The 16755-nt window shown below is 40.1% G+C and overlaps 2 protein-coding genes across 4 annotated transcripts; one reads left to right on the top strand and one right to left on the bottom strand.

Moving 5' to 3' along the window:
- Positions 1-299: 299 nt before the first annotated feature.
- Positions 300-7879, bottom strand: LOC4352555 (UNC93-like protein 3). Of its 2 annotated transcripts, none has more exons than XM_015764826.2 (10): positions 7611-7879; positions 7328-7491; positions 3079-3142; positions 2886-2999; positions 2688-2732; positions 1810-2045; positions 1626-1716; positions 1295-1407; positions 1073-1196; positions 300-926 (listed from the first exon to the last, which is right to left on the bottom strand). In XM_015764826.2, exons 1-10 carry the CDS (start codon positions 7827-7829, stop codon positions 744-746), a joined length of 1353 nt encoding a protein of 450 aa, XP_015620312.1. In that variant the 5' UTR covers positions 7830-7879; the 3' UTR covers positions 300-743. The 2 variants fall into 2 exon arrangements, with proteins under 2 accessions (XP_015620312.1, XP_015620313.1); XM_015764827.3 differs by lacking the exons at positions 7328-7491; positions 7611-7879 and adding exons at positions 4093-4256; positions 4371-4618.
- A 2660-nt stretch (positions 7880-10539) lies between these two features.
- LOC4352558 (diaminopimelate epimerase, chloroplastic-like) lies at positions 10540-15933 on the top strand. 2 transcript variants are annotated; one of them, NM_001423584.1, is made up of 10 exons: positions 10540-10808; positions 10992-11159; positions 11933-12003; positions 12217-12274; positions 12890-13069; positions 13692-13776; positions 13864-13923; positions 14183-14256; positions 14355-14471; positions 15411-15933. In NM_001423584.1, exons 1-9 carry the CDS (start codon positions 10557-10559, stop codon positions 14469-14471), a joined length of 1065 nt encoding a protein of 354 aa, NP_001410513.1. In that variant the 5' UTR covers positions 10540-10556; the 3' UTR covers positions 15411-15933. The 2 variants fall into 2 exon arrangements, with proteins under 2 accessions (NP_001410513.1, NP_001410514.1); NM_001423585.1 differs by having other exon boundaries at positions 15418-15933.
- The last annotated feature ends 822 nt before the right edge of the window (positions 15934-16755 follow it).

Raw genomic sequence — 16755 nt, forward strand, 5'->3', positions numbered from 1 at the left:
TTAAATGATTGGGAAGTGTACAGCGACTATATCGACAACGATCTTTGGTCATGTTGTTTTCTGGCTTATATTTGGTTTGGAATTTCTTGTTTTCAAACAGATTTAATCAAATGTACACTTCTGGAGCATCGTTTCGACATATTTGCAAACGAAAAGTAATTTATGAATAAAACTTTTATATACGTGTTCTTAACGATTTAAAAGCAAAGGCAGAAAAATAAACTTCGATGAAAAAAAATCTCAAAATCAACTCTAAATTTAAGGTTGAAAATTCAAATTTTGACTGATAAGCATAAGCATAAGAAAAAGATGAGGCCCTTCATATATTAATGACCGAAGGAGTAACCTTCTTCTTTTTTTCATCAAACCACGTCGAAATAACACTCATCCTTTTTCAGAACAAAAGAGCAGCTATTATAAACATATATATTTGACTGATGTTACATTTGGTAGAAACAACCACGGAACAGAAACAACTGGAGGAAAACAGATTTTGCTACAAGGCCGTCACTCTAATTTTGAATGCAATCACTTCAATTCAGCAAAAATCGCTGAAACAAATGGAGTCAGGGTGGTGTTGTGTTGCACATCAACTGACAGATACCTCATTTCCTTTTGGTTTCGTATCGCTCGTGCATACAGTATGTGCTGCTTTGGTTGTTGGTAACACTGATCAAGATATGTGGTGAAATTGGCCCCACTTTGGAATTGGTTTCTGTTGGACAAAAGGATTTCGGATTTCCTCACGATCTGACGGTCGATGGCTTCTCCACAACAAGTGTAAGTAACAAGAATGCGCCGAAAGAGATGATGAGCGCAGTGGCCATCAAGATAAGCATGGCTTGTAGCGTAATATTTGGGCTCAGGAAGAAGATGACTGCGATGGCACCCGATTGCCAAACCTTCAACTGTGCAAAAGCTGCCTCCTGCATTTGACATTTTTCCAAAATAATCATTTCAGTATCCATTTAAGTATCAGCAAATGAAATGCCATATATTATATTTTTCCGTCATCGATAGGAAGAACGCTACCGTGCTGATGAAAAGCTAAAGAAAACTAAAACGATATTACCTTGACATCCTCGAACAGCAGCCCAAGTAATGCACTTAACTGTGTATTCAAGACACCATCACCAACACCCCATAAGGCACCTATAAACAGTGGAACTGCTGCACCAAGCAGTCCACCCATTGGACTGTAGGCAATAGAAAGATGAGCTCACTGTGATACCAATGGCAAGCATAACTGCAGAAGAAAGGTGTAACAGCACAGTGACGATTAACGAAACCAAACCTGTAAAAAAGAAGTAACCAGAACAGGACTACAGCCTGAAGAATAGCTCCAACCGAAACGATAGATGTAGCTGAATGAAGCCCAGAGGTCAAACGTCCAGCAACCAATGAACACTGCAGTGTCAGGTAACCATCAAAAGTCAGCTAAAACATAAATTATGGCATTTTCAATAGTTTAGCATGATATAGATTAGTTATAGATAACTGGGAAACAAGATATGCCATACTTTCACAAAGCAATAGCAACAGTAGGACCCTAGGGAAAGGATAATAGAGAGTTCATAGTGAAATGGCATCAGGCTATGCTAACAACTTTAGTGATTTAAACTTACAACAACATCGGCTGCACCATATATTGCCATGGCTCCGCCAACGCCAGAGATGCCAAGCACAGGTGTTACAATATTTTTCGTGAAAACAGCCCTAAAAATTACACAGCATTATCTTACAGAGCACATAATAAGAAATCAAACAGCAACAAATGTCGAAAGGCAATATGCGCTACAAAGTACTTACCATACAAATGCCTGTTGTAATCCTGAATATGCAATAAGAGGGATGATAAGAATCATCCTTCGGTCCTTGAGAGGGGCAACAATATACTTCATCATAGCCCCAAATGAGGAATGTGTTGGAGCATTATTTCCTTTCTCGTCCCTTTTGGAAAGTAAACACATTAATATAATGCCGACAATCATGCAGCCAAGAAACACAACAAACAGCAGACTTTTCCCCGTGACACTTCCTCCATCCTGGAGTAACAAGGAATCACATGATCAAGCATGATTTTTATTAAGAACATAAAAGGTTTCAAAATTTAACAAAAGTCATACAGACTTTTAACTAGTATATTGATGAACAGTTTGAACAAATACTTTTGGGGGTTTAGACTTTTGAGTATTGCTAACCTCAGGAGTCAGGGCATCTTATAATAGTTAAGTTCATGGGAAATTAGAGTAGGACAGCTAATATTTTAGATATTTATTTTAAAATGTACATCTAAAAGATAAATATTAAGATTTATTTTCAGTAGTGCTCATTGCAATTATTCTATAGTTCTCTTGTAGTGTGCTGCAATATTTTTGTTTGCAATCATTATTTTGTTACAACTAATATATCGATGCATTTTGAGACAATTTTGTAAACCTAGCAGAACACATATTTTGAATTGGGTATAGAGGTACAACAGAAGTTTCCAGGATAGAATAAAAGAAACAATGGGACTCTCCAGTTAACATCAGAACTATATTTTCTCTTACTGCAACAAATCATGATGCTAAAAGTACGTATCATGAAGTTCACTTTAGTTACTAGTTAGCGGTACACAATATATAACAAATGACAGTCCAGGATATTCTGATAAGACATGAGAAGATCAAAATTAAGATGCTAACCTTTCCATCTCTCAGTAGTGCAAGAGAGATCAAATTTCCAATGACCTGCATAATTCAAATGTAAATAGTCAAAGACACCTTGTATCTGTAGAGCCCACATGTGCAGAAAGAAATAGATGCTACACTTGAGTTATGAAGAACAGATACTAAAATATGTCTTGGCAAGTTTTGGTGGAGAATAGCTTTGTACAACCATACCTGTGTGCTAGCAAACATTCCCCAGAACTCTCCATTGAAGTTCCCCAAAGTTTGGCCTTCAGGCAAATTATTGTCTCTTGCATGACTGAGGGCAGCAGACGTGAGATATGTACCCTGCAGTGTGAGATATATTATGTGAGCTGGATTACTGGATACCAGAGAAGACTTATCAAGCACACTGTCAAGTAAATACCTGCCCAACCCAGATGATCGATGCAGTAAAACCCAGATACAGGGAGGCTGGCACCATTGTGTACCTGATAATTTGTTGCACAAATTAAAATCCGTATATAGAATCTCAGAATATGTTAAACATAAAGGATTCATTTCTAATAGTATTTTGTGTACCTGACAATTTGTTGCACAAATTAACATCCATATATAGAATCTCAGCATATGTTAAACATAAAGGATTCATTTCTAATAGTATTTTGCACAGCTGAAATATTTCATAGTATAATAGAAAGCACATCAACTAGGGCCAGAATCCATCGGCCATCCATATTTGTATGAGAGTGCTATATATTAAAGAAGAAAATGAAACATTGTTGCTGGTAAATACTCCCTACGTTTTTTAATAGATGACGCCGTTGACTTTTGAACACATGTTTATTCATTCATCTTATTCAAAAATTTTATGCAAATGTATAAGATATAAATAATGCTTAAAATACTTTGAGTGATAAAACAATTCACAAAAAAAATAATTAGATAACATTTTTTGAATAAAACAAATGATCAAACGTGTGACAAAAAGTCAACTACGTCATCAATTAAAAAACTGAGGTAGTAGCATAGTAAAAAAAACTTGTCGATTGTTTTAACTAATTTGCTGTATGGGCTCTCAGCTACACCAAAAAGGGTAACAGAGCATTTAATTATCAGAAAATGAAAATGCATTCCGTGCACAACCAAACACTTACAGTAGACTGGTGAGACGAGCTACACTGCACCGCCAAATTAAAACCATATGATCGATTAACAACAGTAGTACCCGTGTCTGAGCAAAAGGAGCATCATATCAACACGGTCTAGCTAGGCATTTCATCAAACAGGCGTGAGGCATCCAAACCAGCACGCCCAATTAGGCACCAGCGATACCATGCGGACCATGTCAAAAATCAAAACCATGGGATCCGTAGGCGAAGGCGTCAAAACCCAAAACCATGGGATCCGTAGGCGAAGGCGAGCGTACGGCCGCACGCACCATGTCGGGACGAGGTTGGCGAGGATGAAGATGACGTAGCCGCTGGTGCCGACGACGAGCGCGCGCTTGGAGCCGAGCCACGTGACCACGGGCGACGCGGCCACCGAGAAGAGCGTGAAGGAGGTGTACAGAATCCCCATGGACACCGTGCCCAGGTCGCCCTCCTGCGGCCAGCATCATCCACGGATCAGGAAAGGCGGCGATCGAGATCAGCTCGACCGATCGACGACGAGGAGGACGAGGACGAGGACCGAGGAGGGACGAGATGGCACACTCACGGTGTTGACCGAGCTCTCGAGGTTCTGCGCGGCGCAGTAGGCGGAGAAGACGAAGAGGAACGCGGCGGAGAGGACGTGCAGGTCGCCGGCGTGGCTACGGCGGTGGCCCGAGTAACCCAACGGCGCGGCGCCGGCGAGGAGCGGCGCCGCGGCCGCCTCCTCCTCCTCGTCGCGGTGGTGGCCTCCTCGCGCGTCCATGGCCCGCGGCGGAGGCGGAAGCTTCTAGAAGCGATCGATCCGCGCGGCTTGAGGCGGGAAGCTCCTTCTAGAAGGCCTTTTATAGAGCGGGTAGAGTGAGGTAGCGAGGGGATGGGAGGGGAGCGGAGGCGACGAGGCGCGGAGGCGGAGGTGGGGCCCACATGGCAGTGGCTCGAAGCCGCGGGGTTTGTCCCCACCTGCAGGTAACTGCTTTGGCGTTTCCTTCCTGTCCCCGCCTCTTGTCATTTTGTCAGTGGCCTACTGGCCTTGGAAGATTTTTTTTTCTAGTTACTTCCAATTTTTCAACTAACAAGGACCACTTGGTATCAGGATAGAGATCAGTCGACTGCACCATGCCTTTGTCACTAATAAATGAGCCCGACGACACATCAGGTCCACATATCAATGACAAAGGCACGGTGTAGTGGGCAGTGACTGAAGAGGATCCCAATCGCTTGGCATAATTGGTGGATGAAGTTCGGCTTCGTTTACACAAATTTTTAAAAAACGATGGTAGAAAGTAGAGATGTTTGATTCAAGGTAAAGTTAGAAAGACAAGTAATTTAAATGAGAGTAAATCGTTTTTCCTATCTTGCCGATTGTATTCTCTTATGCTGTGTTTGGTAATGGGAGTTAGGGAACTCTCCCAAACAAGTAAAATGAAGCGGTCCCGTTCGTTAGTCATGAAAAGGGTGGATTAAATTTTAGATTAAGGTTGCACGCTTTTCAAACTGCTAAACGGTGTGTTTCGTGCGAAAACTTTCTATATGAAAGTTGTTCTAAAATATCAGATTAATCCTTTTTCAAGTTTGAAATAATTAAAACTTAATTAATCACACGTTATTACCATCTCGTTTTATGTGAAACACTTAATCTTTATATTCATCTTTATTTTCAGGAGATTCAAACAATATTATGAGTATGCATGATTTTGGATTATTGGCTTAGGTATAGTGTAGACTAAGATTCAAAGACTAAAAATTTAGACAAATTTTACTACATGGCACTCAAAGTTTGTGTAATTTGCTAGGGGATATCGTAAAAACGTGCTACAGCTGAAAAATACTTTAAAACTAGCAATTTGCTAGAACACATTTTCAATCCAATTAGAGAGAGAACTTTTTAGAATAACGAGAATGATCTTGAGACTCTAAAATGATCCTATCCTAAAAACAAGGATGAGTCCAACCCATCTTACCTCATCCCCAAATCAAACACATGCTAAGCTGCCTGCAACCCCAGTGTTGTTATGCTCTTGGATTTTTTTTCAAGGATGGCAGTGACAGTGGCTTGGCCGTTGGTTCATATCCTAATCCAATGCTGCCGTTGGAGCTAAATAGTTAATCGCATCCATTTGCAGCTCAAGCAGTATCATACAATTTGGGGGATCTTCTTTGTCAGGTGACGCATCTGATCAAATCATGGAACTACTAATTAAACCATCTGCCTCTCCAACAAAAAAACTAAACCATCAGCTGCCGACGAGATTATCCTACTCTGATGATAATTTGCTCCGGATTCGTCGCCCGTTTGAGCCAAAAGTTTCAGCTCGGATTCATCCTTACTTTCTTGGTGCAAAATGCTGCAGCTTCTGGTCGGCAACTTGGCAGTCGGCAGTTGGCAGTGGGCAATGCATGTTCAGAACTTCAGATGAATCAGATCGTTGCGTTTCAGGCTTTCAGCTCGGTCACTCTACTTCTTTTCGTTGCCTAATGCATAGAAACAAGCCGCTATATGTGATTCGCTTATACTTCATCGATTCAAAAAGAGAAGATATCACAATTCACAAGTTATCGGTATATGGAAGGACTGCAATGAATTTGGAGATAGGCCATCTAGCGTTGTTGAGAAATATCCGCCGAACTGATTCATCTAAACTTTAGGAAAGGTATTTTTGGTGTTTCGAGGCTACGATTTATAAGTTGAAGAGACATTGGCTATGTTTAGTTCCTTTCAAACTTCCAACTTTTCCGTCAGATCAAATGTTTGGACACATGAAGCATTAAATATAAACGAAAAAAACAATTACATAGTTTGCATGTAAATTGAGAGATGAATCTTTTGAGCCTAATTACGTCATAATTTGATAATGTGATGCTACAACTAATGATGGATTAATTAGGCTTATTAGTCTACATTTAATACTTCAATTGTGTGTCCGTATACGTCAATTTTTTTTGCCAAAACAAATAAACACCTAAACATGGCCATTATCAACATTCTTATAGTATAGACAGGCAATCGGATCTTTCAAACAAATGAAGACACGTGATCAATGTTATGAAAAATACATTTTTAACACGAGAATTTTATGCTTCTACTCTTACCGGTCACAAGTCAAAACTGAGTGACAAAAGCGATAAAATAACCTAAATTGTTTCTAAAATTCAAAATTGGCTACGGCTCAACTGCGAGTGTAGATAATCAAGACAAATCTTTAATTTAAACGCTTCCGATAGTAAGGCCCTGGCCGGCTGTCAAGCAAATGCTAATCTAACCCCAAAAATAAAATGACGAAATCATTTTTGCAAATACCACCCCCGGGATTCCTTCATTATTCAACTCACTCCCAAATCCCCATTTTCTTCTAGCTAAACAAGTCAGATGAACCGTCAGAATTCAGAAAAAGAAATCAGTCAGACTCGTCTGAATTTCTGAATTATTCAGAGTTTCATCCATTCCACTATTCGCTAGTGCTAATCTACGCTGTGATAGGGAGGAGGAGGAGGAAGGGATCGAGCAGGTTGGTTAGGTTTTACCAGGAGGGGACGAGGTTGGCGGCGATGAAGAGGAGGTAGCCGGAGGTGCCGAGCACGAGCGCGCGCCTGGACCCCATCCGCCGCACCACCGGCGAGCCCACCACCGAGAACGCCGTGAACGACGTGTACAGGAGCCCCAGCGACACCGACCCCAGGTTCTCGTCCTGCAACCCCACCCACCCACCAGCAATGCAAAACACCAAATCCGATCGGATTAATCTGAATCCATGGAGGCCGCGTCTGCGTGATCGATCGATCGGTCGAATTGAATCGATTCGGCTACCGTGTTGACGGTGCTCTGCAGGTTCTGGGCGGCGTGGTAGGCGAGGAAGACGAAGAGGAAGGCCGAGCTCAGCAGGTGCAGGTCGCGGGTCTGGGACGTCGCCGCCCTCGCCGCCGCCGCGGCGCCGCGTCTGCCGGATACCAGCGGGGCGGCCTCCTCCTCCTCCTCGTCGAGGGCCACCGCGAGCTCGGCTCCGGCGGGAGCGTGGCCGTCTTCCATGGCGGATTTGGGGGGAGGAGTTGGTGGTGGCGTGGCTTCGGTGCCAAACTGCGCGAGCACTCTGCTCTGCTTGTGATTTGGGGGAAGGGGGGAGGGGCTTGTTTTTCTAAATTTAAGGTCTACGAGGGGTGTTTGTGATAAATTAAGTGGTTTCAGGAGAATAGCAGATAGTTTAGGGGGTCTTTGTGAGAATTTTAGCTGTTTCGTGTCCGAAGAAGTCCGAACCGCCCGATGACAGGCGTTTGTTTGTTTTAAGAAGAGATAGTAGCTTTTACAGGGTGTGGTTAGTTTCTGAAAAAAGTTGAAAGTTTGAAGAAAGTTGGGAGTTTAGAAAAAAAGTTAGAAGTTTATATGTGTAGGAAAATTTTTGGATGTGATGTGATGTGATGGAAAATTGGAAATTTGGGGTAGTTGGGGTGAACTAAACACGGCCATAGAGAGAAAAAAAAAACTTCGTGAAATGATATTTGGGCCATCTTAGTCACTTAAATACGGCAAACACAACATCTAACCTAAGCCCATTTTATAGGTGGCAATTAATCTTATGTACTTGGACGGACGGGTATATAGCTATAAATACAAACATATATTTTAATGAGTAGGTTTCACTGTAATAAAGCTAACCAATTGAGCTACGCTCGCTTCGTTATATAAAATGGTGTTTTTGTTGTTAAACATAGCATACATATCTAGTGAAATAACTTACTCTTTTATCTTTGTTCAAGTAAAATTTTCCATACGCTTGATGTGTTTTGAGTAAGGGTGAAATTGAAATATGCATTTTTATAGCTTAGCCCTTTAAGATTGTCTTGGTTGTTGGTTGTTTTTGTTGATACTTATGGACAAGATAACAGATCACAAGTAGACATGTGCAACTAAACTATATTGAACTAATTTAGACTTCACTAGCATAGTTGCACAGAGGAAACCATTGGATAACCTATTCGGTTCTGTTGGACTCTAATTGTGCTTTTTTGTCTCTTAGTTTTTAAATCGTATAAAGATTAAATTTGATTTTATAGTAAAACCAAGTCCATCTTTTATACTTTCTCTGTTCAAGTTTAAATGTCATATATATAAAAAAACGGATCTCCACAAATTGATTGTTACATTTGCATTGGCCACCCATTACGTCTCGGGTCCAATGCCCTAGCCCTTTTTGGCTCTTGTGCAAAATTACTCCGTCATCACGCATTGTGCATCGGGAGTGATCCTCCACTACTCGTTGTGTTGCGGCTCTACATATTGGATCAATAAAATTGACAACAATTTTTGGTTCCAATTATATTGCGATAATGTATCTCTTTTCTCCATAGTTCGTCAACTACAACAGCTTGCATGAAATGGACAACCGTCCACATGTAGAAGGTGTCATGGAAGTGGAGGGAAGCGAGCAAGTGGACGCTCTTTTGGAGAGGGAGCGTTATTTCGCTAAGGTGGTCGTATACGATTCTGCAGATGTTTATGTCGATGTCTTGGAGGACTACGTAGCTAGTGACACGAAAATTCCCGATTCCCAAGTCGTCGTAGACGTACAAAAGATGGTTGTCACCAAAAGCGAGCTCGATAGTGCGCATGTGGTCGAGAGGGAGTTTTATGGCGTTCATATGATTCGGTGCGAGTTTCATGGCCAATACGAAAATACAATGGCAAACAACATTTATTTTCAACGCACAAATGCAATCAACTAAAATTCATTCATAAAATCAGAAAAAAAAACTGTAGATTCATTTCTATGAAGACTTAGGAAGAATGCAATCAAAGGACAATCCGTACAAAACCATACTCGCTCATCGAGGATTAGAAAGTATTTGATCGTTGACATTGTGAAGATGAAGGCAAATAATTTCCGTTGATCTTGAATTCTGATCTCTTACACAGTCCAATAAGAGACAACCTCATCTTTTTCTTATGCATATATTTATCAGCTAAAATTTAAATTTTCAACCTTAAATTTAGAGTTGATTTTGGGTTTTTTTATCGTAAATTATTTTTCAGATTGTGCTTTTAGATCGTTAAGAACACGTATATAACAGTTTATTCACAAATTATTTTCCGTTTGCAAATAAGCTAAACAATGGTCAATGGGACTGAGAGGAAGAATAAGGCTGTCTTTGAGGAGAGGAGATAGAGGAGATTGAGAAGATACGCAAAACGAGATGAGCTATTAGCACATGATTAATTGACTATTAAGTATTTTAAACTTCAAAAATGGATTAATATGATTTTTTTAAAGCAACTTTCTTATAGAATTTTTTTTAAAAAATACACCGTTTAGTAGTTCGGGAAACGTGCACGCGGAAAGCGAAACAAAACTCACTACAATCACCTAGATCACCAGGAAAGAACACGGCATTAGAATACGAGAAAGTGAAGAAATGCCGTAAACACCGTCAGAAAAGGGTAAATCGGCAAACGCGTTCCACCAAAACCCTCCACGTCAGCATATCAACATCCAGGCCCAACGCGCAGAGGATCCCCCGCACCAGTCAACCCACCCTCTATGACAGTAGGGCCCAGCACGCGGTGGGGCCCACCCCGCAGTGACCGAAAAGCCTCCCCGTCATTAGCCCGGACAGCGACCGGAACCCCCTTCAAAGGCACCGCCAATGCCACTGACAGGTGGGCCCGTGGTTCATCGGCCCCAGATGTCAGTGACAAAGGCACGTACCTTTGAAGGTAGAGGAGCCTCCTGATCCCCCCTCCCACCCGCACGCCCTCGCCGCCATGTCGTCCGCCACCGCCGCCGCCACCGCCACCATCGCCGCCGCCGCCGCGAAGCTCGCCGCCACCCCCGCCCCCGCCCCCTCCCGGCGCCGCCTCACGCTCCGCGGGAACCCCACCGCGCGCCGCTGCGTCGCCGCGATGGCCGTGTCCACCCCCAGGTCGGCCGCCGCCGCCGCGTTCCTCGAGCGCCGCGAGTCGGAGCGCGCCCTCCACTTCGTCAAGTACCAGGGCCTTGGGAACGACTTCATCATGGTGCGACGCCTTACTAGCGCTTCCATTTCACTTTTCTTAGAACCGATTTGTTGCTTCCCTTCAATTTTTTTAATCCCCTTTGTAATCAGTCGCTTCGTCTGCACGAATTAGAGCAGTCTCTGCTGCTTTAGACGCGGTGATTTCTGTATTTTTTTGATTTAGTCTTGGATTTTTTTTCTTCAGGTGGACAATAGGGATTCGGCCGTGCCGAAGGTGACGCCGGAGGAGGCGGCGAAGCTGTGCGACAGGAACTTCGGCGTCGGCGCCGACGGTGTGATCTTCGTCATGCCGGGGGTCAATGGCGCGGACTACACCATGAGGATCTTCAACTCGGACGGCAGTGAGCCGGAGGTGAGCAATCCATTGCATTTCTGCAGTGCGTGATAGGAAATGTATTCGGGTGTTGGTGTTTTGTGATATCCGTAGTGATTCGTCAATCATAAATGCAATGTGGATGATATGGACTAATCTAATGTTAGCATGATCCTCATTAGGTAGGATAGTGGAAAGAAAGCGCAAAAGCTTTGCACGTTCTCAACTTCTCATAAAGTTTCTTGTGTCCCTGAATTGTTAGGCGGGGATACTTAGCCTGAAAATTAACTGTGCAAGTGTGTACTAGCTGCTTATAGCTCTCCATGTAGATTAGGCCTTGTACTAGTTTAATCCACACTCAGAATAGGTCATAGGGAACTTAAGTGAAATCTGCTGGTACTCTATACAATGCTGGGGATCTAATTCGTTGATTATTCATTATCTTTAATCTGTATGTGTATGTCTTAAGTGTGTATTTTTACTCTATTACATTTTAACCAACCCCTACATGTTATTCATTATCTTTATTCTGCATGTCTTAACCTTGTTATCTTGTGACATTCTAATTGTTATCATGTTACCAACCCCTACATCTAAAGCAGAACTTTAGTCTATGTACTTTCAATTAGATATATACTCCAGTGGAAATTAAAAATGGACTAAAATTTCTTTGAGCTTGTTTTTGTGAACTATGCATAAGAAACCATCCATTTGTTTGTCAAAGTGGTTGATTATACTCTATGTTTCTCTATTCAGCTTGTTAGTGCTGAATTATTCTCACATGCCTTATGTATTATTTCTATTTATTTCAGATGTGTGGCAATGGAGTCCGTTGCTTTGCCCGGTTTATAGCTGAGCTTGAAAACCTACAGGGAACACATAGGTAATGTACTACTCAATATCCTTTAGTAGGATTACAAGAATAGTGAACTTCAAACTATCATTGAAAATGCTTAAAAAATACCTATTATCATGATATTAATCTTAAAGTACTTCATGATTGGATTGCAACCTGTTCTTTGCCAACGCCAATAGAATTATGATATGGATGAACCATTCTTTGTAATGGAGCTGAAGTTACATTCTTGCATTTCAGCTTCAAAATTCACACTGGCGCTGGGCTAATCATTCCTGAAATACAAAATGATGGCAAGGTAAATGCCTTTTAGTTTTTTAGTTATTGTTTACTTTTAAGCATGATAATGCCTTTTGAATTTGAAGGTATAAACCACTGTAGTTTGCCATTCACCTCCCTCAATCGATTTTATTTATATATCTGCCATTATATGGTTTTTGTTTCTTGGTCTGTATAACCTGCCTGGGCTTGTATGCTTCTTGCAATTTACTAGCAACATGATACTTTATACCATTATGAAGGACTCGCACAATTGTTCATAGATTCATTTAAATACAGAAAAACCTCATGAAGTCATACAGTTTACATTTCTGTACTTCTAGTTGCCATTTTGTTCTTATGACTTCAACTTATATTTCAGTAAGTATGCCATAACAACTTTCTTAAGTCATATGGCAAGCATGTCGTACTGATGGTTTCAGTCTAGCATACTGTTCTAGCTCTTGCAATTTTATTGGATGTGTTAAAAGGAAATATGTTGGCCTGAGCTTTCTTAGCTCCAGTAGTCTTGATAATACACCTATCCTGTCAAGCGTAAGCCATTAATTGACTGATTCATTCTTGTTGAATGTGATTCCCAAAAAGTATGAAATTATTTTATTGATAGATCCACTTGCATTTATCTTGTTCACAGGTAAAGGTTGATATGGGCCAGCCCATTCTCTCTGGACCAGATATTCCAACAAAACTGCCATCCACCAAGAATGAAGCCGTTGTCCAAGCTGATTTGGCAGTTGATGGCTCAACATGGCAAGTAACCTGTGTTAGCATGGGCAATCCACATTGTGTCACATTTGGCACAAAGGAGCTCAAGGTAATTGACTTGCAAGTTCATATTCTCGTAGTTTTAAATTACATTCTGTCAAAACCGTTAATATGCCTAAATATTTCCTATACAAATATGTTAAATTGTTGCCTATTGATTCATGTGGATCTTGCAATTATTCATTTATGGGGATATCATGGCTTATTAAAACATTTCAATATTTTTTATGTTTCCATACAGGAGTGCTTGCTTAGGCCCAAGGTCTACAGTCTAGAACTCCAGATCAATTTAACGTGTTTTAATCCTATTATCTTTTGTTTAGTTTTTAGTTAAATTAACTGCTGATCCTACCAGTTGGCTTTGTGATCCACTTGTTCATTACCACAAGATTTGCTAATATTGTTGCTTTCACTTCCAATAAATGTTTGCACTTTCTATGTTATATACTTCATGCAAGCTTGAGAAATGTCTCTAGATGCTTCAATACGTGATTGCCTCTGTTTATTGGCCCATATGTTCTGATATAGCCAACAAGATCCCCCTAGCAACCATAAATATTTTTTTCTGCTAGTGATTAGGTTCCTGTGTTGTTTGAACTGTATATATCCTAGCCTATCCAGGTCCAGGCTGTCCATATAATAATTTATTGTTGTCTTGGCTGGAAAAACAGGTTTTGCATGTTGATGATTTAAAGCTTAGTGATATTGGGCCTAAATTCGAGCATCATGAAATGTTTCCTGCCCGCACCAACACAGGTTACTCTTAATTATTATAGAACCGTATGCCTTCTATTCATACATATTCTTGCATTTGAGTTTACTTAAATTAATTTTCTTCTGCAGAATTTGTAGAGGTCCTGTCTCGCTCACACCTCAAAATGAGAGTCTGGGAGCGTGGTGCTGGTAACTGATGTTCCCTTAATCTTGATTTTTATAGGATATATGCACTGTGGTTTAATTTCAGCATGTTCCTTTTTTTTTCATGCATATATCTTTGTCTGTTAGGAATGTTGCATGTCATATAGTCATAGCATCATAGGTGTTGCTGTGTCATTAGCACCACAACATTAGTGCATTCTGTAAATAACTGTAGTGTATGTATGTGATTCAGTGGTATCTCCTTTTATATTCTGAGGTATACAATATATGATTTTGACTGTAGGTGCGACGCTTGCTTGTGGAACCGGTGCTTGTGCAGTAGTTGTTGCAGCTGTCCTCGAGGGTCGAGCTGAACGGGTTTGTCCTTTCAACTGTTTGTACTTTGCACTGTCAATTTCATCTCTATTGTACCTTATATCCTTATCTGTAGTTGGCCACATTTTGTTGGGATACAGAAATGTGTAGTTGATTTGCCTGGTGGACCATTGGAAATCGAATGGAGGGAGGATGACAATCATATTTACATGACTGGTCCTGCAGAGGCTGTCTTCTATGGATCTGCTGTTCACTAGGTCAGCTTGTTTCTTTAAATAGAAAGCTATCTCAATTTGTCAGTAGCTGCTTTGTGATATATTATTTTTGTTATAAGTGCATTGTTGAAATCATTATAACATTGATATTATCTACCTGTGTAAAAGGGTAAAGTATGATCCATAGTTCTCATAAGACCTGAATGGCAAGAGCGTATTGGTTTAACTTATGAGCTTGTTCCTATCTTATGTTCATGGCTGTTGATAAAATAGAATTGCATGTCCTTTTTTTTGTTTTACTTGGTTAGTTAGTGTTTGCAGAAATCGTAACCCTGGAACATAACTAGGAGGTATAATTACCAACAAAAATAAATGAAAGGGGAAGTCATATATGACATATACTGAGCAGTCACGGTGTGAAGAATTTCAAGCCTAACCTTCATTAGGATATACGCTTACCAACTAAATAAAGATTCACATCAAAGATTATGTAAGTTGAATCATTCTAATTATTGTGTTTATCAGTTTATAGAAATACTGGGTTGATCCAATCTAGATTGACAGAGGGAACAAAGATAGATCAGCTGTTAGTAAATTATATTGAGTAAGAAGATAAAATACTAGATATTACTTGTTTTCCATAGTTAATTATGTGGTTAGGAGAATGTTGTCTTGTTTGATCCCTGATATCTTACATTTCTGAGTGGATCTCATATAAATAGTTTTCTTTTCATGCAAGTTGTAAGCATGCTGTATTGCATGTCCACTGTATAGCACAGTTTTTAATTGGAGAAAACTGATAGTTACAGTGACACGTGCAATTATATTTAGAACTATGATGGTCATAGTTTTTAGTTAGCCAAGTAAAATGATTTTATTTTGTAAAAAAACATTTTTTAGACTATGAAGGTGTTGCACCATTTTGTCATTAACAGATTAACATATCAATGCATGTAGATGCTTACCAAACATTTTTTTTAGGTACCAGGGACCAAGCTGGAAAAGTTTACCGCAACTGGGAGCCTGAGAGATTGAGTATAAGGTCTATCAAATTGGTGTTTTGGTACCAGCACAACCCCTCTTGATTCTTAATTGCGCCTGTGGCCTGCTTACTATGGGCAGAATTACGGGGTTCTTTCAAACAAATCTACTATTTTAAATCTTTTCTGCTTCTTTAGTTTGTCAGGTTTGAACCCTATATTGGTAGTAAATCTCTCCTACTTTTTTTTTGTTCCTTCCTTTGGCAATAAACCCTTGCTGTCTTAAGTGCATAACTGCATGTGCATTTGAGTTTTTTGTCTACAGATATCCTGATTTACTACAGAATGATTGAGCATGTGTGTTATTTGGCAAGATGGTTGTTGCCTGCTCCCAGGAAATATCTGTATATCAAATTGCATGGGTAATAGGTCGTGGTTAATTGACTTGTGAAACTATCATTTATGTGCCACATCACATAGATGATTTTTGCTCTGACTGACTTAAAGTAGCAGTTCTTCATTCCAACCTGACTCCTTGTGTTCGTGTTATTTGTAGAATTGATCATCCTTGATCAGGAAGGGTTAAGTAAAAATGTTACATTTATCTACGCCCTTAATTGTGTTTGCTAGTTGATATTTCTAGTATTCAGGAGCTGACATCTTTCTAATAATTACCATGTACCCTACAAATATAAAATGTCCAAGAAACATCATTTCACATGAGTTGATAATTGATAGTCCATTGTGATTAGAGAGAGAGAAGGGAACATCATACACGTTTGAGAATATATTTGTTACTGTTCAGATGTATGTGTTTTATTTGAAAGCAAAGGTGGTGTGTTGGATCTGTTTACTCCTTGCTGCTAGGAATGCTCTCATGTAATATGTCAAGTTTCCAAAAAGGATGCCATGTGTGGTGTGTTTCTTGTCTGTTACTTTACTTACCATTATTGTGTTTTATTTGGGCACTTAGATGGTGCTTATTTTTTAATGGATGCGTGATCTTTTAGATTTTCCATTAACCTCTCTATGGTTAACCACCATGAAACTTGGTGGTCCTTTGATTCTCTATTTAATATTTTTAACTATAAAATGTATAAAGCTTGCCGATTTTGCTCTCCAGCAGTCCTGCTTATAGATATAGTGGAGAAAAATTCAGAAAACACAGCCAGCATTTATCTTTTTGCTGTTCATTTTGGTTCATGACTCTGGGTCCTTATTTTTCTGTCCTTCAGATTGTATGTTTTCATGAGTTATTAACTTATTATACCTGATTTACTTTTATTCCACGATATTTTGTATTTTTAATCATCCCTTCTAAATTACTATTGTTTTCGTTCTCTTTG

Source organism: Oryza sativa, chromosome 12 (genome assembly GCF_034140825.1).
Source record: "Oryza sativa Japonica Group chromosome 12, ASM3414082v1".
Taxonomy (NCBI): Eukaryota; Viridiplantae; Streptophyta; class Magnoliopsida; order Poales; family Poaceae; genus Oryza; species Oryza sativa.

Bases quoted from the DNA above. Each gene is read 5' to 3' on its own strand.
- LOC4352555 (XM_015764826.2), bottom strand. From the start codon at position 7,829: ATGGAAGACGGCCACGCTCCCGCCGGAGCCGAGCTCGCGGTGGCCCTC. The intron at 3,143-7,327 runs GTAAAACCTAAC...ACAAATTATCAG, and splicing joins GCCAACCTCGTCCCCTCCTG to GTACACAATGGTGCCAGCCT. The intron at 2,046-2,687 runs GTTAGCATCTTA...TTGTTACTCCAG, and splicing joins CACTACTGAGAGATGGAAAG to GATGGAGGAAGTGTCACGGG.
- LOC4352558 (NM_001423584.1), top strand. From the start codon at position 10,557: ATGTCGTCCGCCACCGCCGCCGCCACCGCCACCATCGCCGCCGCCGCC. The intron at 12,004-12,216 runs GTAATGTACTAC...CTTGCATTTCAG, and splicing joins AACCTACAGGGAACACATAG to CTTCAAAATTCACACTGGCG. The intron at 13,070-13,691 runs GTAATTGACTTG...CTGGAAAAACAG, and splicing joins TTGGCACAAAGGAGCTCAAG to GTTTTGCATGTTGATGATTT.